At 42.4% G+C, this 13,988-nt stretch overlaps 1 protein-coding gene across 1 annotated transcript in view; it reads left to right on the top strand.

Annotated features, from left to right (window-relative positions):
* The window catches only part of SLC25A13 (solute carrier family 25 member 13), a 109,443-nt gene extending 97,876 nt beyond the window's left edge, over positions 1–11,567 (top strand). Inside the window, exons 16-18 of the mRNA XM_073677316.1 lie at positions 4,441–4,599; positions 5,272–5,362; positions 6,532–11,567. Of these exons, the coding sequence (XP_073533417.1) occupies positions 4,441–4,599; positions 5,272–5,362; positions 6,532–6,706 (425 nt within the window). The 3' untranslated portion in view covers positions 6,707–11,567. The remainder of the gene's footprint in view (positions 1–4,440; positions 4,600–5,271; positions 5,363–6,531) is intronic.
* Positions 11,568–13,988: the final 2,421 nt, after the last annotated feature.

Genomic DNA, 13,988 nt, shown 5'->3' with positions numbered 1-13,988 from the left:
GGGAAGGAGGAAGCTGCTTTTTACTGTAATGTAATATGTCCTCCCCAGCCATGTCAACCTGATTGACATCTGCTCTTCAAGGCGTCCTGGTTGAAACAAGAGTTTTAAACCTGAAAAAGAAAACTAAGGGATGAAGGTTTAGCACCCCAGTATTGGATTAATAAAAAGACATATCCTAAAAGTCTTGGACCCGGACAAACCCTAGAAAAATGCAAAACGATTGGGGCAGCTTTTTGTTAATCTTGCTCTTGGAACATTTTAATTTCTGCTCTTTAAACGATGGATTGACAGAGGCTGATTTGGGTTTACGTTTCACTGCGGTCCCATCTCGGTGGTCGCCACTCACAGACGCGCTTGTCTTTTCTCCCAAGCTTCCTTTTGGGTGCTGGATTGACGGGCTAATTTGCTGCGTGTCATGTTTTCCTGTGACCACATGTTATAGATGGTCTCTCTATTTTTATTTCGCGCCTCCTTAGATGTAGGTCGTCTCCTGTGTGTGCGGCTGTTTACTGCAGTTGTTTGGAGCACGAGGAGCCAGACCATGCTGGTTTGGCTGAAACCCTCACGGACTTAATAAACTACAAGAAGAAAAGATTTCATGTTTCGTTCCGAGACTTGTTTGCTTTGGAATTGGAGGTTGAATCCAGAAGTTATAGTCAGTAGGGATGTCATTTCCACCACGCGTGCCGGTTTACTCGCAGGACAAAGGTTGCATAGAATGGAGGTTTATTAAAAAGTGTAATCCCCACGAATTTGACACATCAACACGGTATGTAAATGGCTACATTTTGGGACATGGTGAGACCCGTCCACCATTCCAGGCCAAGCGCACTCTATAAAAGTCGATAGAGAAGTCTATGGAAGCTATGGAAAAACATGGCGCTGATTTACTCTGATCTTTCAGGCACCGCCATTGACTTGACTACGTCGGTGCGTCCACATCACCATTGACTTTCTTGGGAATTTCCTACTGCCGTCAATTCACTTTTGAAAAAAAGTTAAGACTTAAAGGGAACCAGTCATCAGGATTTTACTCTCCTAACTAAAGGCATGCGTGTAAAGGCCCTTCAATGCTTGTTAAATCTGTACCTTGTTTGCAGGATTTCATATAGAAATTGTAGAGAAATCCAGCCATAAAGTTGTAATTGGAAGCGCAGCTGGGATGACACTGCACTTGTTTCCTTCCATGCTGCTTCCTAGTTGCCTGCCAGCCTCCTTTGACTGACCGGTCGTTCTCTCACTGACTTGCCTTCCTTGCCCTCCTTGCCCCTGATTCTGTGCAGGTGCCTTCAGTGAGGGTGATCAATGAGTCGAAAAGGCGGCCACGAGAGGTGGTGAGTTCCCCTTCAATGGAAGTCTTCAAGCAGAGGCTGGACAGATGTCTGTCTAAGATGGTTTAGTGAATCCTGCAGGGGGTTGGACACTATGACCTTGGAGGTCCCTTCCAACTCTAACATTCTATGATTCATTGTCTGGCATTGTCTCTTCAAAGGGTGTACGCATGCGTAGTAAGCTCCTGATGATGATACTATCTCAAGCGAGAGTGAAGTGACCTGTCAGTCAAAGACCAGTGACTGGCTCATTGTCCTCGGCATTTGGACCAAGGCAGTCTTCGTTTCTGCCACCAGCATCCTCAGTCCTCAACATCTCAGGGCAAAATAGATCCTATCCGGAAGGAAGAAAACGGTCTATCACGGTCTACAGGGAGCTAGTTTGTAATTCAGCGTCCAACTCTTTATAGAGCCTCGCAACATGACCAGGGATTTGGGGCAAACTGGAATCGCCCATCTGTAGATGACTATTTTGGCATTTTTGCTCCACATCAGTATAACGTAGGGTTCTAGTTGACTCGAGGAGATACCTCTTCAATAAAAGTCAACCGATTCTCACTGTGGAGATCCACTTGGTGTAGAATCTTAAAGGTAAAACTATGCAAAAGAACTGAAGGAAGATAAGAGTCTCCAGTGCCACCTATTGAGACTTGCAGAAAGAAATGAGGCACTAATCAACTTTGAGACACATTCATGGCGGGGAAAACCCATCTGAAAGTAGGCAGATTTTTGGTGATTTCTAGGTAAAGGACATCTTAGGAGATCCTAAATGTTGCATTTACTGATCGTGTCAATCAAAGGTGTAGATTCTCTTTAAACAGCTGCCAACGACTTTATGTAGAAAGTGTGTTTGGTAAAGCCATTTCTGGGTCTGTATGCTAATTTCCAAGCGCTTGGCCATGTGTTCTTCATTTCCATCTAATGTAGACTGAATGCGACCCACCTACATGGATATTGTGTGCCACGGTAAGACATCTGAGCAAGGGGTCCGCACTGTGCAGATCGAATGCATTGGGAGAGATGAAAGTTTTGGGGGGGATTTCTTCCTACCCTCCCTCCTGAAATCCTAGCTGTATTTTGGTTTGCTGATTTTGCACAGAAATGTTTCTTTGCATGCAGAGTTTACATAGGGTTATTTAAGGTGGTGGCAGACAGTCATGCTTGCGCGCGCCTGTGGGTAAAGTGGTGGCGGCAGTGGTGGTGAGTTTGAAGACTTTGCTTTTCAGCTCGCTGTGTGTTCCTTGCCAGTAGCCACAAAGAGGCGTGAAAAGAAAAAAAGCAAAAGGCCAAAGAGCTTTCTCCTCCCAAAAATCTGAGTTTAATCAGACATGTTGGGGGATTGTGTGGAGCTGGATTTTCTAAAGCTTACACGTCTCGTTTGTCGGCGTGTGATATATCGAACACTAGAACTTTCTAGGTTATCGCCAGGGTGGTATACCCATCCATGGAGTAATGGTTGAAGTGACTCAGTGGGCACGGATATCCCATCATAGGGTTGCTTTTATTTCTCGGGGCGGATATGGAAAATCATTCAGTATCCTTTCATAGCCTCTAATTTTAGTTTTTTGGGGTTTTGTTTTTTTTAAACCCTCAAGAGATGACGGCACACTTCTTACCATGAGATATCCTGCTGGGAAACATGAAGTCAGTCATATTTCTGAGTTCTCCACTGCCCTTAGGGTCATACAATTGCCCAGAATGCTAAATAAAGACTCATTCTATATATTTTTTATTTTATCTACTGAAATTTTAAAAATAAAGCTGTCTAGATACTGAGTCCCCTCAGTTATGCTCTTATAATACAGCTCAAGCTGAAAGTTTTTGAGTATCCAAGTAGTTTGGTTTTGGAAGCCCGAGGGGCAGAAGGACTGATGACCATAGAGACAAGATCGCAAAAATCGAAGGCATATTTGCAAGCACTTCACTTCTGCTCATCATCTTATTTTCCTGGCTGCAAATATTGAGGAATTCTTGTAGTTCCTTTTGGATGTTGCATCCTTATTCACTTTTTACATATGGCTGTCCTTTTTGTTTCTTGATGGCCACACACACAATACCCCATAAACCCCCCACCTTCTTCCAGCCTTGGCTTCCTCCTTCAAGGGAAGTCAAAACTTTTGACTTCTTCCTGGTGGATGCCTGAGTAGCAAAAGCCAAGAGAAAGCTGGACTCTCCCAACTTTTGTTAAAAGGTGGTCATCAATTCTTGACTTTTGCAGGACCTCCTGGTCCAATATATTGGGGAATGGAGGCTCGTCACCATTTAGAGAGTGCTTGCGATGGACTGCATGTTTTGTACTCGTTTTTATGTGGCGTGCTGCAGTTTTTTCACTTGTGTGAGAACAGGAATGATCTCAGACTTTCGGTAGGCATTACCCAGATTTTTACCCATGAGTAGATGTCGCTGAATCCGGATTCAGACGGCTCATCTGCAGCAGCCTTCATATGGTAGATCTGATATGTAAAGAACAGATGTGAGATTGATGCATAAGATTCCTTAAACTAAAACATAGGAAACTTATTTTTCAGCAGAGTAAGTCTTTAAAATTACTTTTTAGCTATTGGATGTTTTGTACTTAAGGGAGAAATGGTTGCCAACCAATATGGCCACCATTACAGCCCTCAGTGGTAGTTGCCTAATGTTTTGTTCTAAGTCCCAAATGTTGGGATCTGTCATCGTACAAGTAGCCATAAGAAGCCAGCAGACGAGCTGTATAAACCCTGCAATGGTTACTTATTACTGGTGGAAACTGAAGGTCATATGTCACAAATCAAAGCCACTAAACTAGACTCTCTGTAACTATGCATAGCCGGGACTACGATGGGTGGGGCCAAGTTGGACAGAAGTTTACAACTAATATGGTGGGGAATGCCTCTGTCTCAACTGGACCGCTTATGAAAAGTAAGACTCCCTCTAAAGCAACCACTTGCTGTGTTTGGCTCATGAAGTCCTATCAATCAGCAGCTGGATGGTGCAGTGTTACGTAGAGCCACCTAGAAACCCATTTGAGTTTATTGGGTAATATTTATGGAATCTGAAGTAACTGATATTTTTACTTTTTGCTCTGTTATGAGGTTAATATATATATTGATCATGGTGTGGTCTACAGGTATGCCGGCGGCTTCACTAGTGACCCCCGCTGATGTCATTAAGACTCGACTACAGGTCGCGGCACGAGCTGGTCAAACCACTTATTCTGGCGTCATAGACTGCTTCCGGAAAATCCTACGAGAGGAAGGACATCGGGCTTTATGGAAAGGCGCCGGAGGTAAAATGTTCACATCAATATGGATGCACTGATACAGCTAGATCAGATATAGGTGAGAGATCAGACAAGTAGATACTGGATCACATAGGGGAGAAGATAAATGGGTACTGGATCAGATAGGGGATCATATGAATCAGCAGGAGATCAGATGGATGATCAGATAAATAGGTACTGGATCAGCTAGATAATCAGATGAATAGGTTGGAGATGAGATGGATGATTAGAAATAGTTGGGGGTTTCGATAAATGGGTGGCAAATCAGAGATGATTGGATAAATAGGTGGGAGGTCAGATAAATAGGTGGGAGGTCAGATAAATAGGTGGGAGGTCAGATAAATAGGTGGGAGGTCAGATAGATCAGATAAACAGGTGGGAGATGAAATGGGGACCAGATAAATAGGAGGGAGATCAGATAAATAGGTTGGGGGACAGATTAATAGATGAGAAATCAGATGAGATCAGATAATAGGTGGGAGATCCAATAAATGATCAGATAAGTGGGAGATCAGATATGGGGTCAGACAGATGGTCATCTGATCATCTCTGGCCCTCTATCTGTTTTGTATCAGTCAGTCCTCTATCTGAGCTCCCATCTGTCTGTTATTCTCTGCTTGATCCAGGATATGTCTCCTATATACGTATATACACTTTTTATGTCCTGACCTCTTGCAGCCCGTGTGTTCAGGTCCTCTCCACAGTTCGGTGTGACTCTGGTGACCTACGAGTTATTGCAGCGATGGTTCTACGTGGATTTTGGTGGAGTGTAAGTTTTTGCCTTCCTTTGATTGTTTTTTTTCCTATATTCCTTCCATGGTCGTTGATCACAGCACCTTCCGCTTTATCACTGCGGCGTTCTCCCTGGTTGAATAGATCATACTGGACACACATTGGGCCGCCCCTCATACACCATCTGGTATCATTACTGGGCTTATTGGTTATTTCTGCTGCGTAGTTTTTGAACTTGCAGGGTCCCTGGTGCCGTCTAGTTTGTGTAGGAAATAAATAATTGTTGCCTACCGTTTTGTGTACACAGCTTCTTTGCAGAGCTTTGTGATGTCATGATTATGGATAACCCCCCTTCCATCTTTTCCGCACCTAACTACCAAATGTATGCTGCCAAAAAGTGAAGAAGGGAATAACAGTACATCTTGGTCGGGCGCTTGTTCCCTCAATGTACGTTTTTATCAGGTTGATCTCGTCGGTGCATCCTCCACGTCAGCGGCAGGATCAGAGCCGGGACACACAACCTTCCTTCTGCTGCACCCCTTAGATGCCGCTGTCAAAAACGGCCGTGGTATCTAAGGGGTTAGAAAGGAACGAGCTTCCTCCTCGCCTGGTGGGATATGAATAGGTGTCTATGGCATTAAGACACAAGTATTAAAATATAAAAAAAACGCGTAAGTATATAACTAACCTTTTATTTTGTGAAACCAAACAGATTATTTATACCGCGTGCTGAATGCCAAAAAAAAAAACAATAACCCACAAAAATTGCGGCATTGCTATGACTTTTGGTATTTGCCCTAAAAGTAATTTTAGAACTCAATAAACTATTTGGCCGATTTGCTGGTGTAAAAACTTTGAAAAGTTGCGAAAATTTTGCACAAAAATGTTATGAGGTTGGGTTCAGCAGATGGAGGCGCACGCCACTCCAGAAGATGCAGTAAATTCCTTAAAAATATGTAGCACTTTATGCGCCAGCGAGACTGAATTGGCGGGAGCTTGAATACTCCAGTCTTAATGCATCGACCCAAAATGGCACAAGTAAAAATTAAAAAAAATAAAATAAAAAATTCAACTCCTATTGCCAAAACTAAGCCCCCAGAAGGGTTTCATTGATGTGTAAAATCACAGAGGGTCAATCTCTCTTTTAGATTTTGGACGTTCCATAATCTAAGTACTGAACCAATATTTTATTTCTTTCTGTTCCAGGAAACCAGCTGGTTCAGAGCCGGTCCCCAAGTCCCGCATCACGCTACCGGCGCCGAATCCCGACCATGTCGGCGGATACAAACTAGCCGTGGCGACTTTTGCAGGAATTGAAAGCAAATTCGGACTCTACCTTCCTAGATTTCAGCCATCATCCACCACCACTAAAGCCACCTAAAGCCGTTAGCGGTTACGGGGGAGGAGAGGGGATTGGATACATTGCCGTCACCTGTTACAATGTATCGGCGTCTCTTCACCTTTTATTCCGCAATCATGAGAATTTTTAGATCTTTTAGTTCTCCTCCTTAATTATGTGCAATTACCTTCATGTAATTTCATTACCTTCATGTACCTTTTATATAGTGCAACCTGGGGAACAAAGGGATCTAGAAGATCCCCCTGGACCGTCAGCCCCAAACCACCAACAGCAGTCAGGGGGTCTCGGGTGTTTGCTTTGGATTGGGATTTGCACACCCCATGAATGTAGATTAATTAGGTCATTAAGAAGCAAAGATTAAACCTATAGGTCAAATATTGCAGGGACCCGAAGTAATAATGAAATTTGGTTTTTGGTGAATTTAAAAATGTTAAATTAAAAAAATATATAGATATAGAGCTATATATGTGTGTGTGATCACACAGTAACAGAATTGAATTAAAGGGTATGTGCAACTTTAAGCGACATTTTATATGTAGAATCTAAATTTTGAGTCTATTTGAAATTAACTTCTGTTGATCCTGAGTTACATCCTGTATTATACTCCAGAGCTGCACTCACTATTCTGCTGGTGGAGTCACTGTGTACATACATTACTGATCCTGTACTGATCCTGAGTTACATCCTGTATTATACTCCAGAGCTGCACTCACTATTCTGCAGGTGCAGTCACTGTGTACATACATTACATTACTGATCCTGTACTGATCCTGAGTTACATCCTGTATTATCCTCCAGAGCTACACTCATTATTCTGCTGGTGCAGTCACTGTGTACATACATTACATTACTGATCCTGCGTTACATCCTGTATTGTACTCCAGAGCTGCACTCACTATTCAGCTGGTGCAGTCACTGTGTACATACATTACATTACTGATCCTGAGCTACATCCTGTATTATCCTCCAGAGCTGTACTCACTATTCTGCTGGTGCAGTCACTGTGTACATACATTACATTACTGATCCTGAGTTACATCCTGTATTATCCTCCAGAGCTGCACTCACTATTCTGCTGGTGCAGTCACTGTGTACATACATTACTGATCCTGTACTGATCCTGAGTTACATCCTGTATAATGCTCCAGAGCTGCACTCACTATTCTGCTGGTGCCGTCACTGTGTGCGTACATTACATTACTGATCCTGTACTGATCCTGAGTTACATCCTGTATTATACTCCAGAGCTGCACTCACTATTCTGCTGGTGCAGTCACTGTGTATATACATTACATTACTGATCCTGAGTTACATCTTGTATTATACTCCAGAGCTGCACTCACTATTCTGCTGGTGCAGTCAATGTGTGCATACATTACATTACTGATCCTCAGTTATATCCTTTATTATACTCCAGAGCTGAATGCAGCTATAGGATGAGTATAATACAGGATATAACTTGGGATCAGTAATGTAATCTATGTACACAGTGACTGCACCAGCAGTATAGTGAGTGCAGCTCTGGAGTATAATACAGGATGTAATTCGGATCAGTACAGGATCAGTAATGTATGTACACAGTGACTCCACCAGCAGAATAGTGAGTGCAGCTCTGGAGTATAATACAGGATATAATTTGGATCAGTAATGTAATGTATGCACAGTGAGTGCAGCTCTGGAGTATAATACAGGATGTAATTCGGATCAGTACAGGATCAGTAATGTAATGTATGTACACAGTGACTCCACCAGCAGAATAGTGAGTGCAGCTCTGGAGTATAATACAGGATGTAATTCGGATCAGTAATGTATGTACACAGTGAGTGCAGCTCTGGAGTATAATACAGGTTGTAATTCGGATCAGTACAGGTAATATAATGTTTTCAGTCCCTTCCTGTAGATTCATATTATAGACTAGCAGTAATATTGTGCTGGCAGGTGGACATTTAAGTGTAACGAAGCTCTTAAGTGGGTTGTGTGATATTAGAAATCACTCTCTGCTTTTTCTTCTTCTTCAGCGCTAGCCTTGAACAAGGATTGTGACTGGTTTTGCCCCATAGATTTTAATGGAACGGAGCTGCAGTTCCCAGCCACAGACTAGGGACACAGATGGCGCGGTTTCTGGAAAACTGTGCTTTAATGTCACACAACCCATAATATGGGATGTAAACTGTGCCGGACACTCGTTACTGTGCGATCACACCGCTTCTATGGTACCAATAGTTTTTCTTAGGTGCATGGGGCGACCTACTGCTTCGAACGGAAATCTGCTGTAACTGGAAGCATCATCTTGGGGTCTTCAGTGTCTGGTTAACAGCAGCTGTCGCCATCATTGGACCCCATTTCTAGAACTTTATCCACACTACAAGTGGTTTTCTGTAAAGAAAGTTCGGGCATTATGTAATGACCGGCTGCAGCTTTGTACTTTGCAGAGTCACCATTTAGAAGACCTCTGCTCGCGGTCAGTGAGTGAGTCCCGGCCCCCTTTTTAAAATTCATTTACGTGAAACCATAAACCTTTTTTTTTTTTTTTTTTTCTTAATGGAGCTGTAATCTGCACCAAGCGAAGAAGAATTGGGCAAAAATACATTTTCCCGAGGAATTGAGAATAGAAGTTGTCAGAACTGCTGCCTGTGGACCTTTATCTGTTTGCAAATTGCACCTTCCAGACCTGTGACGGGAAGGATAATGCTGGTGGTTGTAGTTCTACGAGAGCTGCTGGTTGCTATATAACACACAGAGATTCTTGGGAGTTCTCTTGACTCACGTCCTAATATTACACTTTTTTCTTCTTTTTTGTTTTTTTGCTTCCAGCAATGATCGAACAGTCAAGGTAGGACGTCATAGAATTAATAAAATTGTAAATAAAATAAAATAAAAAAAAATCCCTGTGCTGCGATAGATATTAAAAACGCACAAAGACTCGTATCCGAATTGTATCATAGAGATTTTATGCCCTCAGTATTTATGTAATTGGAAACAGGTGAACGTTGCGATAAGAGCTCGGATCAGCCCTCGTCTTTCACGTTGGGCTCCGCCAAGTCCTATATTGCAAGTGCTCGATCGGCCTCCAGCTTCACGAGGCTCCTCACATATTGGAGCACAACTCCCAGTATACTCTGACAAGGATGCTGAAGGTTGTAGTTCCACGATCAGTGGGAGAGCCGTGTTTTGCCAAAGGTCTTTTTTTTTTCTATAATGTTACAAAATTTCAGGGTTTCCAAAAACCAAAATAAAAGCTTTCATTTTTTTTTTTTTTTAATTCCAGCTGTTACATTCCTATGAAAATTAAAAGTTTAGCACTGCCATGAAATAAATCTTTTGGCTCTAATTTTTTTTTTTTTGTAATCGTATACAAGGTTCTGTCAAAAAGCACAAAGCCGGAGGTAAGAACCGGTCAGAACGTAAAACTTCCATGTGCATTTTATCATTAGGTGATTGCAGCCGTTGCGTGGATAAAAGCGGGACACTTGGGGCGCAGTCAGATGGCAGAATAGATCAGACGGAGAGCAGACCGAAGGCCCCGGACTGGCTGGCGGCTCTACCCACCCGAGTATGACAGCTTCATGTATTTATCTGCAGCTGTCACGCTCAAGTAGGGAGAGCTGCCGGCCAGTCCGGGCACTTTGTTCCGATTTATACTGCCGTCTGACTGTGACCTTTTAGACTTTGTGGATTTTAGAGAAGCAAGTTAGTTGTAGTTAAACTTATTATTATTTTTTTTTTTAATACCCCTTGTGATTTGGACAAATTTAAAAACTGGATACAAAGTACCAAACACCCAACCCGTGACGAGAAAGAACTTGTGTGACACTGTAAGGGTATTTTTGCACATAGTTCTTTTGTGATGTGGATTTTAAAGCAGATCCACATAACAAACTGTCTACCCCTCGTAGACTTCTAAAGCCTATGTGATAAAAGTTTGGGGTAAGGGTGGGTCGGACCAAGGAGACTTCCTACAGACCTAGAATGGGGCTACCAGGTTCCCATGAAGAGCTGGTGGCCAATGTGCAATGACTCGAGAGACCCTGTGAGTTACTTAATTTTTTAGTGGAGTCTTTATACCCCATTCTCAATACTATTGGGATACGACCACCAATCAAAACTTTTATGGCATCGCTCTATGTTGGGATATTAGGCAGTATGCTACATTTACCTTATTTTCAGCTTTGTGCCCTAAAGTGGGCAGCACTATGCAACCCGCCCTGCCGGCTCGCATTGAGCCTCTTCATCCTTCAGCAACCAAAGAGGGATCAGAACAAAAATATAATTAGAGCCCTCAAAAAGTTAGCGCCTTCAATTTTAATGCTTTATTTTCTAACCTATCTTCCCTTGCAAAATGACCACTGAAATTGGGCTGCCCTTTGCTACAACACGTTTTCTAGAGGAGACTGTTTAGGTAGAGCCAGTAATTCCTATGAGATCCCTTCTGGCTCCACAAAGTTGGAGGAACATCAGATGACCGGTTCCAAGAGGCCACTTGCCCCATGATTGTCTACAGCTCCGATTGGTGATATCGGCTGTATGACGCTGCAATAAGTCGACTTCTCATGATCGGAAGTTAAACCAATGAATTATGCCATATGAATGAACCATAGAGAATCCAAGTACTGTAATAACGTCTGCCTTACTATTCGGTGATTTTTATCATTCGTCAGGAATTGTGCCGGCCAGAACATTTTAACAATTGACCAACATTCTTTGTGGTGATCATTGATGATGGTTGTCTTCTGGGATCTACAGTATAATCCTAGGAGCAATTGTCTTCCTGTAGTAGATGCTGTTCATCAGTTTCTAGCTATCGATAATGGGTCATTTAATTTTCATTTTAACAATGCAGTAAATGTCAAACGTCCTAGTGCGAGTCTAATAAAGTGAAAAAGAGGACAATCTCCGTATCATCTTTTCATTTACTCTCCACACTTTGTCTATTTTCTGTTGATTTTTGCACTACACATCCAAAAATTTGTAGACTCTCCTTTCCCTTTTAATGTCTGGGATGTCCTTGTTAACCAAGCTCTTTACTCGCCGATGCATAAGACCATGGAGTCTCTATAGACGAGCGGTGAAATGTCGGTCATAGAGTGCTATAGTTTGGAACATGTCAAAGTCTTCAAAGCTGTTTTTCCTTGGTGGTACTAATTTGGATTTTGGAAACTGCAATTTTTGAGAATGAAAAAGTTTGGAATCAAATGTGAAACCTGCAAACTGAAGACTTTACACACTTTGACCATTTGAGCTTCCATAGCCACTAACCTTTTTACCAGACTGCGTTTTGGAAGGAATATAGGCACAGACAACTGTTCTTCAAGTGATTAATGGACCGAGATACATATCAGAGAATTGGAAGGGGCCTCTAGGGTCATCTGATCCAACCCCCCTGCTCAATGCAGGATTCACTAAATCATCTCAGACAGATGTCTGTCCAGCCTCTGTGTGAAGACGTCCATTGAAGGAGAACTCACCACCTCTCATGGCCGCCTGTTCCACTCATTGATCACCCTCACTGTCAAAAAGTTTTTTTCTAATATCTAATCTGTGTCTCCTCCCATTCAGTTTCATCCCATTGCTTCTAGTGTTTCCCTGTGCAAAGGAGAATAGAGCTGACCCCTCTTCACTGTGACAGCCCTTCAGATATTTGTAGACCGCTATTAAGTCTCCTCTTAGCCTTCTTTTGCAAGCTAAACATTCCCAGATCCTTAGACCGTTCCTTGTAGGACATAGTTTGCAGTCTGCTCACTATCCTGGTAGCTCTTCTCTGAACTTGCTCCAGTTTTTTTATGTCTTTTTTAAAATGTGAAGCCCAGAACTGTACACAGTATTCCAGATGAGGTCTGACCAAGGAGGAGTAAAGACCGATAATGACTTCACGTGATCTAGACTCTATGCTTCTCTTAATACAGCTCATCAAATGAACCCAAAATACAAATTGCCATATACAAAGCCAAGCAATGGCTGGAGCACAGCAAGCCGTCTTGTGTCTGAATGAATCTTGAATTTTATATTTAGAGGCTAAAAGAACAATTCATCCCTGAATTCATAGCGCAAAATCTACTATTTGAAAAATTGCCTGATACCGCTATTTCCTCCATCAATGTTTGGTCTTGGGCCCCTCTCAGTTTCGGTGACAAGTGAATACAGAAAACGATATACTGTGACTTCAACATGCCCAAGAGACCAGAAAGTAGCCGTGCCATCAACTGTTAAACCTTACAACATTACAGGGTTTCTTTCTTTTTAACTTCATGTCTATTTTTAGTAAAATATATAGAAACCTTCTAAGGAATCCCTTAAGCCAAGTTCCCACAATGAGTTTTTGACGTTGCATATTTTCACTGCTCAACAACAAATCGTGGCAACGTAGCCTTATTGTTTAAGTAAACCCGACCTTGAGATGTCATATGTATGTGGTGGCAATTAGAGATGAGCGAACCCAACGTTAAAAGTTTGGGGTTCTTACCGGACAGTTAGTGTCCCGTAAGTCTGGTGCAATGGTCGGAATTCCAGGGATACTCGGGAGAGCTCAAGAGTTCGGTTTCCCATTATTTTTAATGGGGTTCAAGTTCGGGTACACATCTGGTACCCAAACAGAACTTTTGGAATAAAGTTTGGGATGGGTACCAGAACCCAAACTTCCACTGGTCTGCTCATCCCTTCTGGCCATCATGCCAGAAAAAATATCTTTTGGTGGCGTTACATCAGTATAACAGGTCCATATATCTGACTCCACTGAAGTAGGGGGGGGGGGGCTCTGCCAACATAACCTACTTCATTTGTGCTTTAAAAAACAGCGAAGACCTTCACGATTCCTTGCTTTTTGAAGCAATACAACCTGAAGTATAGTCCAAGGCATTCATAGTAATGGATATTTGTGTCAGCCATGGTTCCTCAAGATCCGGAAACCCTTGTGCATTTCATTGCGGAGAGCTTGGGATACTTTAAGATCCAGGTCCACGCTATTTTTGTAGATATTTTGTTTTACCAAATTATGAGATACCGAAGAATATGGGCTACAGCCAAGCTTACATGTAAGGAAAAAAAAATGTAGTCTTAAGAAATAGGAACTGGAAACTTTGGATTATTTTTATGAAGAGTTATGGTCATAAGTACTGTAACTTTACCTTGTCATTTTTCAATTATTTATTTTTCTAAAGTAGTGCCATCGGGGCTCACAATCTACATTCCCTATCAGTATGTCTTTGGAGTGTGGGAGAACCCGGAGGAAACTCACACAAACACGGGGAGAACATACAAACTCCTTGCAGATGTTGTCCTTGGGTTTTGACCTGAGCGGCACGGCTAC

The sequence above is a fragment of the Phyllobates terribilis genome, unplaced genomic scaffold (assembly GCF_046119375.1).
Source record: "Phyllobates terribilis strain yellow unplaced genomic scaffold, ASM4611937v1 Scaffold_4__5_contigs__length_816908805, whole genome shotgun sequence".
In the NCBI taxonomy this organism is placed as follows: Eukaryota; Metazoa; Chordata; class Amphibia; order Anura; family Dendrobatidae; genus Phyllobates; species Phyllobates terribilis.
This window is presented reverse-complemented; position numbering and strand designations above follow the sequence as displayed.